Raw genomic sequence first — 15,161 nt, forward strand, 5'->3', positions numbered from 1 at the left:
GTGTCAGGCGGCTGACTAGGGTTTGGACTTTAATGCTGCCCATCATCAAGCTAGAGAAGATCGACGCCTACAAATAGAAGAAATCCCACCAAAGTTCAAAGTTCAGAAGTTCAAGTTCTTAACTCTTAGATTTAGTCTCAGTGTTAGCTTAGTCTTAGTTTTAGATCTTTAGAGCTGTGTTGTGGTGCTGAGAAGAGCAAGAGGGAAGAGAACCACCACCATCGCCGATCAAGGAGCAGAGGAAGCTGAGCTCGAGAGAGACACTTCTTTCATTTCTTACGCAAGTGGTTGTATACAACTAAAATTGAGCCAAAGAGGAAAAAGGATTGTACTCTGCGACTTGACTCATTTCATTTCATCTTACTTATCGCTTGAATCCTTTCATCTGATTAAGTATTGGTTTTGTAAAGACAATCAATTTCTTTATAAATTCACATATTTGATCTATCATACTTTGCCATTGTTTATTTTTTGTTTATGTTGGATGCATCTATACTTCATGCAAAATTTCATTTTGAACACTTTAGCCAACTAAATCAATTGGTAAAAGCATCTTTAGCTTAAACTATTCGAGAGAATAAGTAAGCCAGCATCAAGTTAGAACGCCTAGTACATCTAGAGATAGACTCACTGGTGTTTTATTGCATCCTGTGTTCGATGCATACATCCTAGAGATAGGTATTTTATGATATTTGCATTGAGAAGTGTCAAATAGAGTCTAACGCATAAACGGAGATAAGCAAATCATCTCATTCGCATCATATTCTTGTTTGTGTACATCCAACTTAGATCGACGTATATCACTTGCATCAAAATCCATTTTCACACAACCCATCATTCTCACTCGACCCTTTTGTATCTTTTTGCGTCACACAGCACCTTAGTGTAAATAACTCATTTCTCCATACACTTAAGACATCCCTACAACAGTTACAACGCATTGTCTGCGTTAGCTTTAAATCAGAATCCCTGAGTTCGACCATAGAATTACCTGGAACCTAAGTTGGATTTATACTTGGATCGATTTAGGAAAACTTGAACGTCAATAGAGGAGTGTCATGCGTTCTGTTACACATCTCTAATGCATCAACGTGTTACTAATACATCAATGTATCATTCATACTTAAAACTTATTTTTCCTAATTATTTTATAGAATACACTCCTAAGATCAAATCATGAAATAAACGGAACAAGTTTTTGGCACCGTTGCCGGGGATTCAGCAACAAAACTAACAAAAAATTTGCTTGTATGTTTTGTAGGAACACTTCAGTTGAGGGAGTATTACGAGCTAAGCCGAAGCTTGTAAACGTTTATGAGCCGAGAGAGCACTCCTGAACTTGTATACGACCCCAAAGTAGAAAGGACCTTCCGACAAAGAAATCGATTAAATTGTCATCATAGGTTAAGGCAACAATTGCTCAGACAACAAAGCAGGCAACAACAAATGGCAGACGAACAGGCAAATCAAAACTTAGCTCAACAGCTAGCCCACGCTGCATAAAATCCTATCGTAATGGCAAATAGTAGCACGGATCCCATGAGGGAGTATGTGTCTCCTGGGTTGTATGATTTCTCACCCGGGATCATATATCCAACGCCAGATGGGACAAGATTTGAGATGAAATCCGTGATCTTACAAATGCTCCAAACAGCTGGACAATTTGGGGGTGCTTCGGGAGAAGACCCTCACGCCCACATGAAACGTTTCTTGGAAATGTGCAACTCATTTACGATTCCTGAAATCACCCCAGAAGCTACCAGGCTATCTTTATTCCCATATTCTCTGTGTGACGATGCAAAGAAATGGGTAAATTCTTTGGAGCCTGGTTAGATCACAACCTAGGAAAAGTTGATGGAGAAATTCATTCAGAAATACTTCCCACCCACCACCAACGCAAGGAGGCGGAGAGAGATCAAGAAATTCGAGCAAGAAGAAGCTGAAACCTTGACCGCCACATGGGAGCGTTTAAAAGGATTAGTCAAGAATTGCCCCAATCATGGATTACCGTTAACCATCCAGATGGAGACTTTCTATTGCGGATTAAACAGAGCATCTCAAATGACAACCGACGCAGCGACAGCTGGCGGCATCATGGACAAATCTTATACTGAAGCTAAGGAAATATTGGACCGCATTGCAAAGCATAATATGGAATGGATGGATGATACTTACAACGCAAGAGCAGAAAGGAAGAGACAATCTCAAAATGTGAATTCTATTGATTCTAACACAATAGCCATGCTCTCTGCACAAGTGGCTACTATGAACAACCTTTTGTAAAATATATCACTAGGGAACGGATCAAATCAACAAAAGGTAAATCAGGAAACATTTGTACAGCCCATGGTTAGCTGTGTGGGCTGTAGAGATCCCCATTCCTACTCTGATTGCCCACAAAATCCGCAATCAGTATGCTTCATTAAAAATAACCTATTCTCAAACACATATAATCCCGAATGTAGGAACCATCCAAATTTCTCTTGGGCAGGTAATCAACAGGAGCCACACCACCCAGGGGTGAACTAGCAGTAAAGGCAAGGATCGCTGCCTACATTCCAGCCAACGCAGCAGCCGCACCAACAATCCTTTAATAGAAGAGGTCATGCGTTGAGTTCAACATCTTCGCTTGAAAACCGCTTAAAGGAGTATATCGCCCAGAACGACGCATTGCTAAAAAGTCAGGCATCGTCCATCAGAAACCTGGAGATACAGGTGAGGCAGATTACGAGTGAGCTGAAGAATCGGTAGCCTGGAGTCTTGCCTAGCAACACGAAAACCCCGGGGAATAAAAATGGAAAAGAGTAATGTCATGCGGTGACATTACGAAGTGGCAAAGCTCTTGAAGAAAGAACCATGAACTCAAGAGCCAACAACCCTTCAAAAGAACTCAACACACGCCCAACGGCATTAGAAGATCAAGAAAAAAGGACGCTCGGATCCACAAGCCATTCGGAGCCAAGCACGTCTAACACGGGAAAACCTGTGGTGTCGCTGAATGCACCATTCCCTAGACGCTTAATGAAGAAAAATGACGAACAACAATTTAAGCGTTTTCTTGAACTCCTGAGGCAACTGCACGTCAATATTCCATTTGTAGAAGCCTTAGAACAAATGCCAATATACGTCAAATTTTTTAAGGATATTTTGACAAAGAAAATGAGAGTCAACAAGACGGAAGTAATTGCACTAACACAAGAGTGCAATGCGTAGTCAGCTACAGACTACCCAAGAAACAGAAGGACGTAGGAAGCTTCACAGTCCCGTGCTCGATCGGAGGGTTAGATGTGAGACATGCATTGTGTGATCTAGTAGCAAGCATTAACCTCATGCCACTCCCAATCTTCAAGAAATTGGGAATTGGTGAAGCACAACCCACTTCTGTAACTCTTCAACTCGCTGATAGGACGATCAAGTACCCTGAAGAAAAGATTGAAGATGCTTTGGTAAAAGTTGACAACTTCATATTCCGGTTGATTTCATTATCTTAGATTATAAAGCAGACGGGGATGTACCAATTATTCTTGGACGACCCTTTCTAGCCACTGGGAAAGTATTAATAGATGTGCATAAGGGAGAATTGACCATGTGTGTAGACAATCAGGAAGTGAAGTTTAATGTGTTAAATGCATTAAAGTTCCCGGATAGTGAAGAATGTAAACTCAACAGAATAGAGTTGCCTAAAGATGAAGCGACCTAAGTTTGCGAGGTCCTTACATTGAAAGAAAACATGAAAGAACCCGAGCCGCCAAGTCTGAGTGAGCGGCGGACGAAACCAACGTGTCCATCACTATAGGAACCACCATAACTCGAGCTGAAATTTTTACCTAATCACCTTAAATATGCTTTCCTTGGAACAAACAAAACCTTACCTGTAATTATTTCCACGAATCTTACCAAGCCCAACGAACATTCTCTTTTGCAGATGTTGCAAAAGCACATGCGTGCAATAGGTTGGATGTTGGCTAACATCCGTGGCATTAGCCCATCTTAATGCCCCTTTGGAACATTCGCATTCAGGCGCATGCCTTTTGGGCTATGTAACACACCTGGAACATTCCAAAGGTGCATGATGGCAATTTTCTCTGACTTCTTGGAAAAGACCGTTGAAGTTTTCATGGACGATTTTTAAGTCTTTGGAGACTCATTACAATCATGCTTAGATAACTTGGAGGCCGTCCTCGCTCGATGCGAGGAAACAAATCTTGTGTTGATTTGGGAAAAATGTCACTTTATGGTGACTGAAGGCATTGTTTTGGGCCACAAGGTATCTAAAGCTAGGTTGGAAGTTGTCATAGCTAAACTTCCTCCACCATCAAATGTAAAAGCTCTACGAAGTTTTCTAAGATATGCTGGCTTCTACCGAAGGTTCATTAAAGGATTTTCTCAAATTGCGCGACCTCCAAGCGCATTATTAGAAGCGAACCGGCCCTACGAATTCAACGACGACTACTGTGATGCATTTGAAACACTAAAATATGCGTTGACTACAGCTCTAGTACTAATAGTACCGGATTGGACGCAATGTTTCATTCTAACGTGCAACACAAGTGATGTTGCAGTAGGTACCATGTTGGGGCAGAAGAAAGGGAATTTGATACACCCCATCTTTTATGTGTCCAAGACATTGAACGACTCTCAGGAACACTACACAACCATGGAGAAAGAAATGCTGGCTATAGTGTTTGGTATCAAAAAGTTTATATCTTATTTAGTTGCTGCGTCAGCAACCATCTATAGAGATCACTCAACCATTAAGTTCCTGATGAGTAAAAAGGACGCGAAACCAAGATTAATTAGATGGGTGCTGCTATTGCTAGAATTTGACATTGATATTCAGGACAGAAAGGGGACTGAGAATCAAGTGGCCGACCACCTGTTTAGATCAGAGAATTAGGAAATACAAGACCAAGAAAATGAAATCAAAGATGCATTTCCTGATGAAAGCTTATTCAGAGTTGAAGGCAGGGAACCTTAGTATGCAGACATAGTTAATTACATAAATACCAAGCAATTCCCCGAACACTTCAACTCTCAGCAAAAGAAACGGTTGGTACACGATAGCAAATTTTATTTTTGGGATGAACTGTTTCTCTACAAACAAGGCCCCACTCCATTATGCGTCGATGCATTCTGGAGGAAGAGACACAACGCATCCTTGCTGAGTGTTATGACTTTTCTTACGGAGGGAATTTTAGAGGACAAAAAACCGCTACGAAGATTCTTCAAAGCGGATACTTCTGGCCCAACCTCTTCAAAGACGCAAGGGAGTATGTTCGCAAGTGTGACCCTTGCCAATGCACCGGAAATATCTCATCAAGGGAAGCAATGCCTCTGAACAATATTCTTGAAGTTGAATTATTTGATGTCTAGGGCATTAATTTTATGGGACCTTTTCCCCTATCCTGCAGTTAACAATATATCCTGCTTGTAGTAGATTATGTATCAAAGTGGGTGGAAGCAGTAGCTTGTGCCAAAAATGATGCATCGACTGTTTCTAACTTTCTTACCAGGAACATTTTCAAACGCTTTGGAACACCAAGAGCCCTGATAAGTGACAAAGGTACGCATTTCATTAACCGCATCATTTCTAAATTGCTTGCCAAATATAATGTCAGGCACAAGATCGTTACCGCATACCACCCGTAAACCAACGATCAAGCTGAGGTATCAAATCGGGAAATAAAATCAATACTGGAAAAAGTTGTCAACGCATCGCGGAAAGACTGGGCACAGAGACTGGATGAAGCACTCTGGGCCCACAGGACTGCCTACAAGACCCCCATAGGTATGTCTCCATACTCCTTAGTATTTGGAAAAGCTTATCACTTACCCTTAGAGTTGAGCACAAAGTTTTCTGGGTAGTAAAGAAGCTGAATTTAAACTTGGACGTCGCGGGCGATCAACGTAAACTTCAGCTCAATGAGCTCAAGGAATGGCAGTTGAACGCATACGAGAACAACAAGCTCTACAAGGAAAAAACCAAAAGTTGGCACGACCAACGCATTAGTAAGAAAAAGTTTGTTGTTAGCCAAAAAGTTTTATTATTCATTTCATGATTGCATTTATTCCCAGGAAAATTAAAGTCGAGGTGGTCAGGACCATTCATTATCAAAAAAAATCTTTCCCCACGGAGCAGTAGAATTGATGCGGGAGGATGACATAAATACGTTCAAAGTAAATGGGCAAAGAGTGAAACCTTACTTTGAAGAAGGTGTAGAACGATAAAAGTCATCTCTCGTATTACGCGAAGCCAACTGAGGCTTGCGTTGAAGCATCCCTGCGTTCACATCGACACATATTCCAAGGACGCTTCTTCTATCTTCATTCCTTTTTGCATTATGTATTTTATCACTGCATTTGAGTTTACTCTGTTTGCTTGTCTTTGCATTTTAAGTTTATTGATGAATGTTTTTGCTTTCTTAGTAAGAGATTTATTTGTTTTAAATAAATAAATAAAAAAAGTTGTGTACAATCGAAAGAAGCTTAGGATAGGAATAAACTGACACGTTGGACTAAAGTCTAATGCATGGCCCAAATCGAAAGGACGCATCTCAAAAACGTAAAACACTCGAGTGCTTGGAAGCCTTAGGCACGTCCTTTCGACTCTGCAATAAATACTGACGTCAGGCGCCGCCTAGCGTCACCACTCTCTCTCCCCAGACCTATAAAATGCACAACCCTTCATTTTCTTTCTTCTTCCATCGCCTTCAAAGCTCTCTTCGAAAGAAAAAAAAAACTAGCACCTCAAGCCTTCACCGCCGCTCGATCAAGCTTGTTACTCCGATCATTCTTTGGCAGTAATGTCTTCAGCGTCCGACAGCCAAAACCAGTCGATGAGCTACGGAGACATGTCGTCAATAAGCTTCTTCTCTTCTTCATCTACTTCAATGTCACCTCTTTCAAACCCTCGCCAAACTTCAAAAACCCCCATTCTAACCAAGCCTTTGCATGATGGGCCTTCTTCTACTTCCCAGTGACCATCTCAGTTGAAACCTGTCAAAACCACCACAAACCCTTCCTCTAAAACCCACCAAAAACGCAAAACCATCGCAAAACTAAAACCCAAAACTCCCACAAAATCGAGGCAGCAGTACCCTTCTTCCTTCACGGCTGCCAAGAAACCTTACACCAAGCCCGCCTCACCACCGTTCATTCCAAATATTACTCCGGTGGGTGCGACGTATGACCCTATCCCTGCTTATCTCCATAACGCGCCATCGCCCGCAGTGCGTCTAGTTACCCCACTATCCATCTAACCCTTAGCCACCATTTACCCGATTGAAGCAGAAGCTAGCCAACCGCCACGTTCACCCATTATCATTTCATCGCCTGGGTCGTCGCATACCCCATCCGACAACCCATCAATTACTCCACCAAGGCCCAGCTCTGATAGTCTTGCGTCAGAGCGAAACATTGAGGAACTCACAGAATTGGCTCAGAGAGACGAGCAAGAAGTCTTTGGAGCAATCTTGGCAAGTTTGTATAAGGGCCAAGAAGAGGAACAAATGATGCGTCCCGACCCAACCAACGCATCACTTGAAATCGATGAAGTGGAGGCTATGTAATGTTACTTGAAGCTGAGTTGGAAGAAGAAGAAGATGATGAAGAAAGGGAAGTTGGCCCGGATGCGTCGCAACCTCGCCAATCTGATGCGAATGAAGGGCCATCAAAAGAGAAGAGAGTGATGAGAAAAAGAAAATTAATTTTGGAGGAAGAAGAAGAGCAGTCTGTATCCGGTCCTGAGGGTGCAACACATGAGAGCTGCTCAAGGTATCACGTTAGAGAAGCAATAGGAACAATATCAGCCCACAAGGCAGGGGTGAAGGAAGTCAGCTCTCCAAAGGGAATTGGAAAATGAATTAAGGGAGCTGGCGTGGGAAGCCAAGGCACATAATGCGGGCAAGCGCAAGGTAACTAACGCTTACCTAAAAAGACCACAGGGAGGAAGCGCCAGTTTAGTGACATTCTTATAAAGAAGGCTTTTTCCCCGAACGCAACCTATTGTCAGCATACATAACTGAAATTGTGGAAGCAATAGGCTGGGGTCAGCTATGCGTTGGGCATACAAGAATTTGACCCAATTTTACAGTAGTGAGTTCGATATGGAAAAAAGTACGATATTTGTTGATGGTGTATTGGTGTGCTTCTCAGTCGATAAGATTAATGAAATGTTCAATATCACAAGTAACCCAAACATAGAGAGTAACCGCATATTCGAACATCTGACTCTGAGCCAAGTAGAAGATGCATTAAGAGTAGTGGCCAATCCTGGAAGCAAATGGCAAATGTCAAGAAATGGAGTAAAGATGTTAGCTTCTAGGAACCTGAAGCTAGACACAAACTTGTGGTATTATCTGATTAAGAAAAGCATCATGCCTACAATGCATGATAAGACATTGTCAAGAGAACGTGTCCTGGCCACTTACTATATCATGCAGCGCATTCCTCTAAATGTAGGAAGGATAATAAGGGATCAGATCAAAGCCATTAAAACCAAACCACGAGGACAACTTTATTTCCTTTAGCTGATCTGAACGTTGTGTGAACGCGGGGGTATCCCTCTGGGGGATGATTATGAGGAAATCGATGGTCTGATGGACATCAAGTTGATCAGACGTTTGCTTTGCCATTCGCCACAGCAGCCTACCCCACCTCGTAAAGAAGCGTCAGCCAGACCTCGACCCTTCAAACGCGCTCCCAAAAGAAGACGCGTCTGGGTGATTGAACACAACGATGAAGCTTCGGAGAATGAAGATTAAGAAGTGGAGCATGCATTCACTGATGAAGAAGCACGACCAGACCTAAACATCACTCTCCAAAACACACCATTGGCCCCGCAAGAAGGGAGTCTTGATCCAACGCACCCAGAGCCTACTGATGTAGATCAAGTTGGAAGAACTGAAGAGCCAGCACTGCCACAATAGTGCACTGATATTGACGAGTTGAAAACTTTTATTAGCGATCAACTCAGACCACTGGCTGCGTCCATTGAAAGTCTTCAACAACAAAACAGGGTTCTAAGGGATTACTTGTGGCAGCAAACAAGAAGAATGCAAGACCAGTTTGTCCACACAATGCAGTATATTAATCAAGTCTTGGTCAGAATGTTTGCCCTACCACCGCTACCTACTCACCTTAGGAACCCTCTGCGATTTATGGATGAAGACCCTGCAGAAGAAGGCAGGGATGACGTGCCAGCACAATAAGTTTCGGGGTGTTGGTTATTTCTTATTTTGTTTTATTTGATAATCTTTTGTATTTGTTTGCTTTGTTTTTTATTCCATTAGTTATCCAATAAAAATGAATGAAAATTTCTCATTTTTTTTATCCTTGCGCCTTAGCATACTTTTTTTTTGTTCTTTAGCTATTTTTCTAGTCTTATGTGTTGCTTTACCTTAATGATATTAGCAATATGAAATTTATAAGTATAGAGTAGGCGTTAGGAAAATCAACAAAACCTGGAAAATCAACAAAGCCTGAACTTTTCTAAAACGACTACATGTTTTCTTTCTAACGCATACAAGCTTTAAATCAAAACCCCTTTCGAAATTTTGTTTCTCTTTTAGCAATGAGGATTTAGCTGATCTCCGAATTTGGGGATGAGGGAAATCCGAGTTAAGACGCATTAATCGATTCATCAAAAAGAAAGGAAACAAAATAGAAAAATGTTAAAAGCAACTCCTCTCTCATTACTCTAAAAGAAAAACCTCAAAGTGGCATGAGTTAAAAAGTTAGAACAGGCACTTAGCCATAGTTGGGTGCTCGCATGACACCTGTGGGGGAAAGCCAAAACGAAGTTAAATCTCCTAGACCAATGCATCCCAAAAACTCCTCTATTTAGTTTAAAGAAGTATTTTGAAACGCATGAATGCTAGATATGAGTTTAGTTGTGAAGGGCTCTCACCCGTAGTTAGATGCTCACATGAAACCTATGGGGACAAGCCAAAATGAAAGTGGGACACCTGGAACAACGCATGGGTAATCGAAAATTTATACTTTTTCTTTTTAACCGACATCTATTTTAAAAAGCATCTAATGCATTGCTGGTTTAGAAAAACGAGAATGTTTTGAGAAATGAAAGGAGTTGTTGACGAAAGGCTTGCTCGACCTAAAATAAACCATTATTCCTTTTAGAAAAGAATCAACTCGCGTTACATTTTCCAAACTTGTCTCAAGCTTATAAGTGAATATGATGAGAGGTGAACATTGCACACTAAAGACAGGGGAGATAACAAAGAATTATTTATGGAATGCTTGAGGACAAGCATTGTTCAAATTTAGGGGTGTGATAACTTGTAGAAATACAAGTTATTGTGGCTCATAAGTTGGAACAATTAGGATCTTTAATGATAAAATCTCATTATTTTTAGAAGAAACGCATGCAATTACTCAAACATTATCAAACTCATGCAAAAGAATGTTTATTGCTAAAGTACTGTGGCACTAGTGAATGACATTGCAGGATCTCAACAAGAGGCTAACGCATGATTAAGAAAAGTGTCGCAAGAAAAGTCTAACGCATGGGCCATGCGTCGGAGGGATTCAACGCAAGGAAGATTCATTGATTCAGCCTGTTTGTGTCAAATCACCACTTGCAAGCATGGGCACCTACAGCGGGCGGTGTCTAAAAAGCATCTGAGTGTCAGGCGGCTAACCAGGGTATGGACTTTAATGCTGCCCATCATCAAGATGGAGAAGACCGACGCCTATAAATAGAAGAAACCCACCAGAGTTCAAAGTTCAGAAGTTCAAGTTCTCAACTCTCAGTTTTAGTCTCAGTGTTAGCTTAGTCTTAGTTTTAGATCTTTAGAGCTATGTTGTGGTGTTGAGAAGAGCAAGAGGGAAGAGAACCACCACCATCGCCGATCAAGGAGCGGAGGAAGCTGAGCTCGAGAGAGACACTTCTTCCATTTCTTATACAAGTGGTTGTACACAACTAAAATTGAGCCAAAGAGGACAAAAGATTGTACTCTGCAGCTTGACTCATTTCATTTCATCTGACTTATTGCTGTCATCTTTTCATCTGATTAAGTATTGGTTTTGTAAAGACAATCAATTTCTTTATAAATTCACATATTTGATCTATCATACTTTGCCATTGTTTATTTCTTGNCAGTTGGAAGAACTGAAGAGCCAGCACTGCCACAATAGTGCACTGATATTGACGAGTTGAAAACTTTTATTAGCGATCAACTCAGACCACTGGCTGCGTCCATTGAAAGTCTTCAACAACAAAACAGGGTTCTAAGGGATTACTTGTGGCAGCAAACAAGAAGAATGCAAGACCAGTTTGTCCACACAATGCAGTATATTAATCAAGTCTTGGTCAGAATGTTTGCCCTACCACCGCTACCTACTCACCTTAGGAACCCTCTGCGATTTATGGATGAAGACCCTGCAGAAGAAGGCAGGGATGACGTGCCAGCACAATAAGTTTCGGGGTGTTGGTTATTTCTTATTTTGTTTTATTTGATAATCTTTTGTATTTGTTTGCTTTGTTTTTTATTCCATTAGTTATCCAATAAAAATGAATGAAAATTTCTCATTTTTTTTATCCTTGCGCCTTAGCATACTTTTTTTTTGTTCTTTAGCTATTTTTCTAGTCTTATGTGTTGCTTTACCTTAATGATATTAGCAATATGAAATTTATAAGTATAGAGTAGGCGTTAGGAAAATCAACAAAACCTGGAAAATCAACAAAGCCTGAACTTTTCTAAAACGACTACATGTTTTCTTTCTAACGCATACAAGCTTTAAATCAAAACCCCTTTCGAAATTTTGTTTCTCTTTTAGCAATGAGGATTTAGCTGATCTCCGAATTTGGGGATGAGGGAAATCCGAGTTAAGACGCATTAATCGATTCATCAAAAAGAAAGGAAACAAAATAGAAAAATGTTAAAAGCAACTCCTCTCTCATTACTCTAAAAGAAAAACCTCAAAGTGGCATGAGTTAAAAAGTTAGAACAGGCACTTAGCCATAGTTGGGTGCTCGCATGACACCTGTGGGGGAAAGCCAAAACGAAGTTAAATCTCCTAGACCAATGCATCCCAAAAACTCCTCTATTTAGTTTAAAGAAGTATTTTGAAACGCATGAATGCTAGATATGAGTTTAGTTGTGAAGGGCTCTCACCCGTAGTTAGATGCTCACATGAAACCTATGGGGACAAGCCAAAATGAAAGTGGGACACCTGGAACAACGCATGGGTAATCGAAAATTTATACTTTTTCTTTTTAACCGACATCTATTTTAAAAAGCATCTAATGCATTGCTGGTTTAGAAAAACGAGAATGTTTTGAGAAATGAAAGGAGTTGTTGACGAAAGGCTTGCTCGACCTAAAATAAACCATTATTCCTTTTAGAAAAGAATCAACTCGCGTTACATTTTCCAAACTTGTCTCAAGCTTATAAGTGAATATGATGAGAGGTGAACATTGCACACTAAAGACAGGGGAGATAACAAAGAATTATTTATGGAATGCTTGAGGACAAGCATTGTTCAAATTTAGGGGTGTGATAACTTGTAGAAATACAAGTTATTGTGGCTCATAAGTTGGAACAATTAGGATCTTTAATGATAAAATCTCATTATTTTTAGAAGAAACGCATGCAATTACTCAAACATTATCAAACTCATGCAAAAGAATGTTTATTGCTAAAGTACTGTGGCACTAGTGAATGACATTGCAGGATCTCAACAAGAGGCTAACGCATGATTAAGAAAAGTGTCGCAAGAAAAGTCTAACGCATGGGCCATGCGTCGGAGGGATTCAACGCAAGGAAGATTCATTGATTCAGCCTGTTTGTGTCAAATCACCACTTGCAAGCATGGGCACCTACAGCGGGCGGTGTCTAAAAAGCATCTGAGTGTCAGGCGGCTAACCAGGGTATGGACTTTAATGCTGCCCATCATCAAGATGGAGAAGACCGACGCCTATAAATAGAAGAAACCCACCAGAGTTCAAAGTTCAGAAGTTCAAGTTCTCAACTCTCAGTTTTAGTCTCAGTGTTAGCTTAGTCTTAGTTTTAGATCTTTAGAGCTATGTTGTGGTGTTGAGAAGAGCAAGAGGGAAGAGAACCACCACCATCGCCGATCAAGGAGCGGAGGAAGCTGAGCTCGAGAGAGACACTTCTTCCATTTCTTATACAAGTGGTTGTACACAACTAAAATTGAGCCAAAGAGGACAAAAGATTGTACTCTGCAGCTTGACTCATTTCATTTCATCTGACTTATTGCTGTCATCTTTTCATCTGATTAAGTATTGGTTTTGTAAAGACAATCAATTTCTTTATAAATTCACATATTTGATCTATCATACTTTGCCATTGTTTATTTCTTGTTTATGTTGGATGCATCTATACTTCATGCAAAATTTCATTTCGAACGCTTAAGCCAACTAAATCAATTGGTAAAAGCATCTTTAGCTTTAAACTATTCGAGAGAATAAGTAAGCCAACATTAAGTTAGAACGCCTTGTACATCTAGAGATAGACTCACTGCTATTTTATTGCATCCTGTGTTCGACGCATACATCCTAGAGATAGGTATTGTATGATATTCGCATTGAGAAGTGTCGAATAGAGTCTACGCATAAACGGAGATAGACAAATCATTTCATTCGCATCATTTTTTTGTTCGTGTACATTTAACTTAGATCGACGCATATCACTTGCATCAAAATCCATTTTTACACGACTCATCATTCTCTACTCGACACTTTTGTATCTTCTTACACACACACACACAACACCTTAATGTAAATAACTCATTTCTCCATACACTTAGGACATCCCTACAACAGTTACAACGCATTGTCTGCGTTAGCTTTAAATCTGAATCCCTAAGTTCGACCATGGACTTACTAGGAACCTAAGTTGGATTTATACTTGGATCTGATTTAGGAAAACTTGAACGTCAATAGAGGAGTGTCATGCGTTCTGTTACACATCTCTAATGCATCAACGCGTTACTAACACATCAACGCATTAGTGCATCAACGTATCATTCATACTTAAAACTTATTTTTCCAAATTATTTTATACAATACACTCCTAAGCTCGAATCACGAAATAAACGGAACAATAGAACGCCCCCACTCGCATGTCTCCAACACGAATGATCAGGATCAGACCATCTGTGGCAAGTCACAACACTTGTGACCATTCCACAAATCAGGCCGCGTCCGTAGCATTACCAGGATAAGGTTTCCCTCTTATATCCATATACTACAGACCATTTTAGTTATCAGTTAAGACATGATCCACTTGTATGTCACCACATACATGCTTGAGTCAGATACATATAAACAGGGATTTTATGTTTATTGGTTTGTGGTAAAGCAAATAAAATAAATAGCCAAGCAAAAAAACAAGATGTGAAGTAAATATCATATATTAACAATCACTGGTGTTCGTATATACTGTTTACAAACTATAGGACACGAGACTTTAGGGCATCAACCCCAACAAGTTATATATAGTAATGACCGAAAATTGCATGAAGCATGACACATAGGTTACTTTATAAATTTTATAAATGCCTCGTTGTGCACAATGGTTTTAGTTGTTTCTTTTTAAAAGTTAACGGGAAATTAGAACTAAAAGAAATAAGAAAGACATACATGCTCACTTAGGTTTAATTCATGATTTTAAAGTATTTAAAACTTGGATCAAATAGACCTAAGATCACAGTTCTAATACGATTAGCAACCCTAAGGATTTAATTTTTTAATCAGTTTAATAGGATTAAATTGGCTAATAAAAGGTTAAAGTGTAGCAAATCTATCTATAAGGGACCTTTTGTCTAAGGCGGGTTCTGTCTAGGCTGGGGTATTTAAATTGATGGAAACGTAACACCCCTACCTGGGAACTTACCTGGGAAGGTGAATTAGATAGATTTGATGCATGTATGCAAGTTAAGGACAATCCATTGTTTAAATGTGACTACTTGAACTTGTTCATATTTTATAGACAAACATTGTTTATGAAAAAAGTTTAAAAAGCCGACTTAGACTAAAATCAGTAGCCGGATTGTCTAGGTTAATGAACCCTAGGTAGAACATTCAGTGGGAGGTACTTGGGGCATAAGATGCTTCACTTAAACCTTTCACATTTCTCCAAAAAAGTTCACACCGTGAGATCTACCCTCGGCCTCACAGC

General features: G+C 40.1%; 1 protein-coding gene and 1 non-coding gene across 2 annotated transcripts; one reads left to right on the forward strand and one right to left on the reverse strand.

The window, feature by feature from the left end:
- Positions 1-1,902: 1,902 nt before the first annotated feature.
- Positions 1,903-2,006, reverse strand: LOC120084289. The gene has a single exon (XR_005483653.1). It is a non-coding gene; the product is annotated as a small nucleolar RNA R71 (small nucleolar RNA).
- Positions 2,007-2,856: 850 nt separating this feature from the next.
- LOC120084112 lies at positions 2,857-3,491 on the forward strand. The gene is made up of 2 exons (XM_039040012.1): positions 2,857-3,071; positions 3,218-3,491. Exons 1-2 carry the CDS (start codon positions 2,857-2,859, stop codon positions 3,489-3,491), a joined length of 489 nt encoding a protein of 162 aa, XP_038895940.1.
- Positions 3,492-15,161: the final 11,670 nt, after the last annotated feature.

Source organism: Benincasa hispida, chromosome 8, assembly GCF_009727055.1.
Source record: "Benincasa hispida cultivar B227 chromosome 8, ASM972705v1, whole genome shotgun sequence".
Lineage (NCBI taxonomy): Eukaryota > Viridiplantae > Streptophyta > Magnoliopsida > Cucurbitales > Cucurbitaceae > Benincasa > Benincasa hispida.

What these genes read in the sequence shown, in the direction of transcription:
- LOC120084112 (XM_039040012.1), top strand. Translation starts at nt 2,857, where the DNA reads ATGAACTCAAGAGCCAACAACCCTTCAAAAGAACTCAACACACGCCCA. An exon ending in CGTTTTCTTGAACTCCTGAG is followed by an intron (nt 3,072 to 3,217) that starts GCAACTGCACGT and finishes ATGCGTAGTCAG; the next exon opens with CTACAGACTACCCAAGAAAC.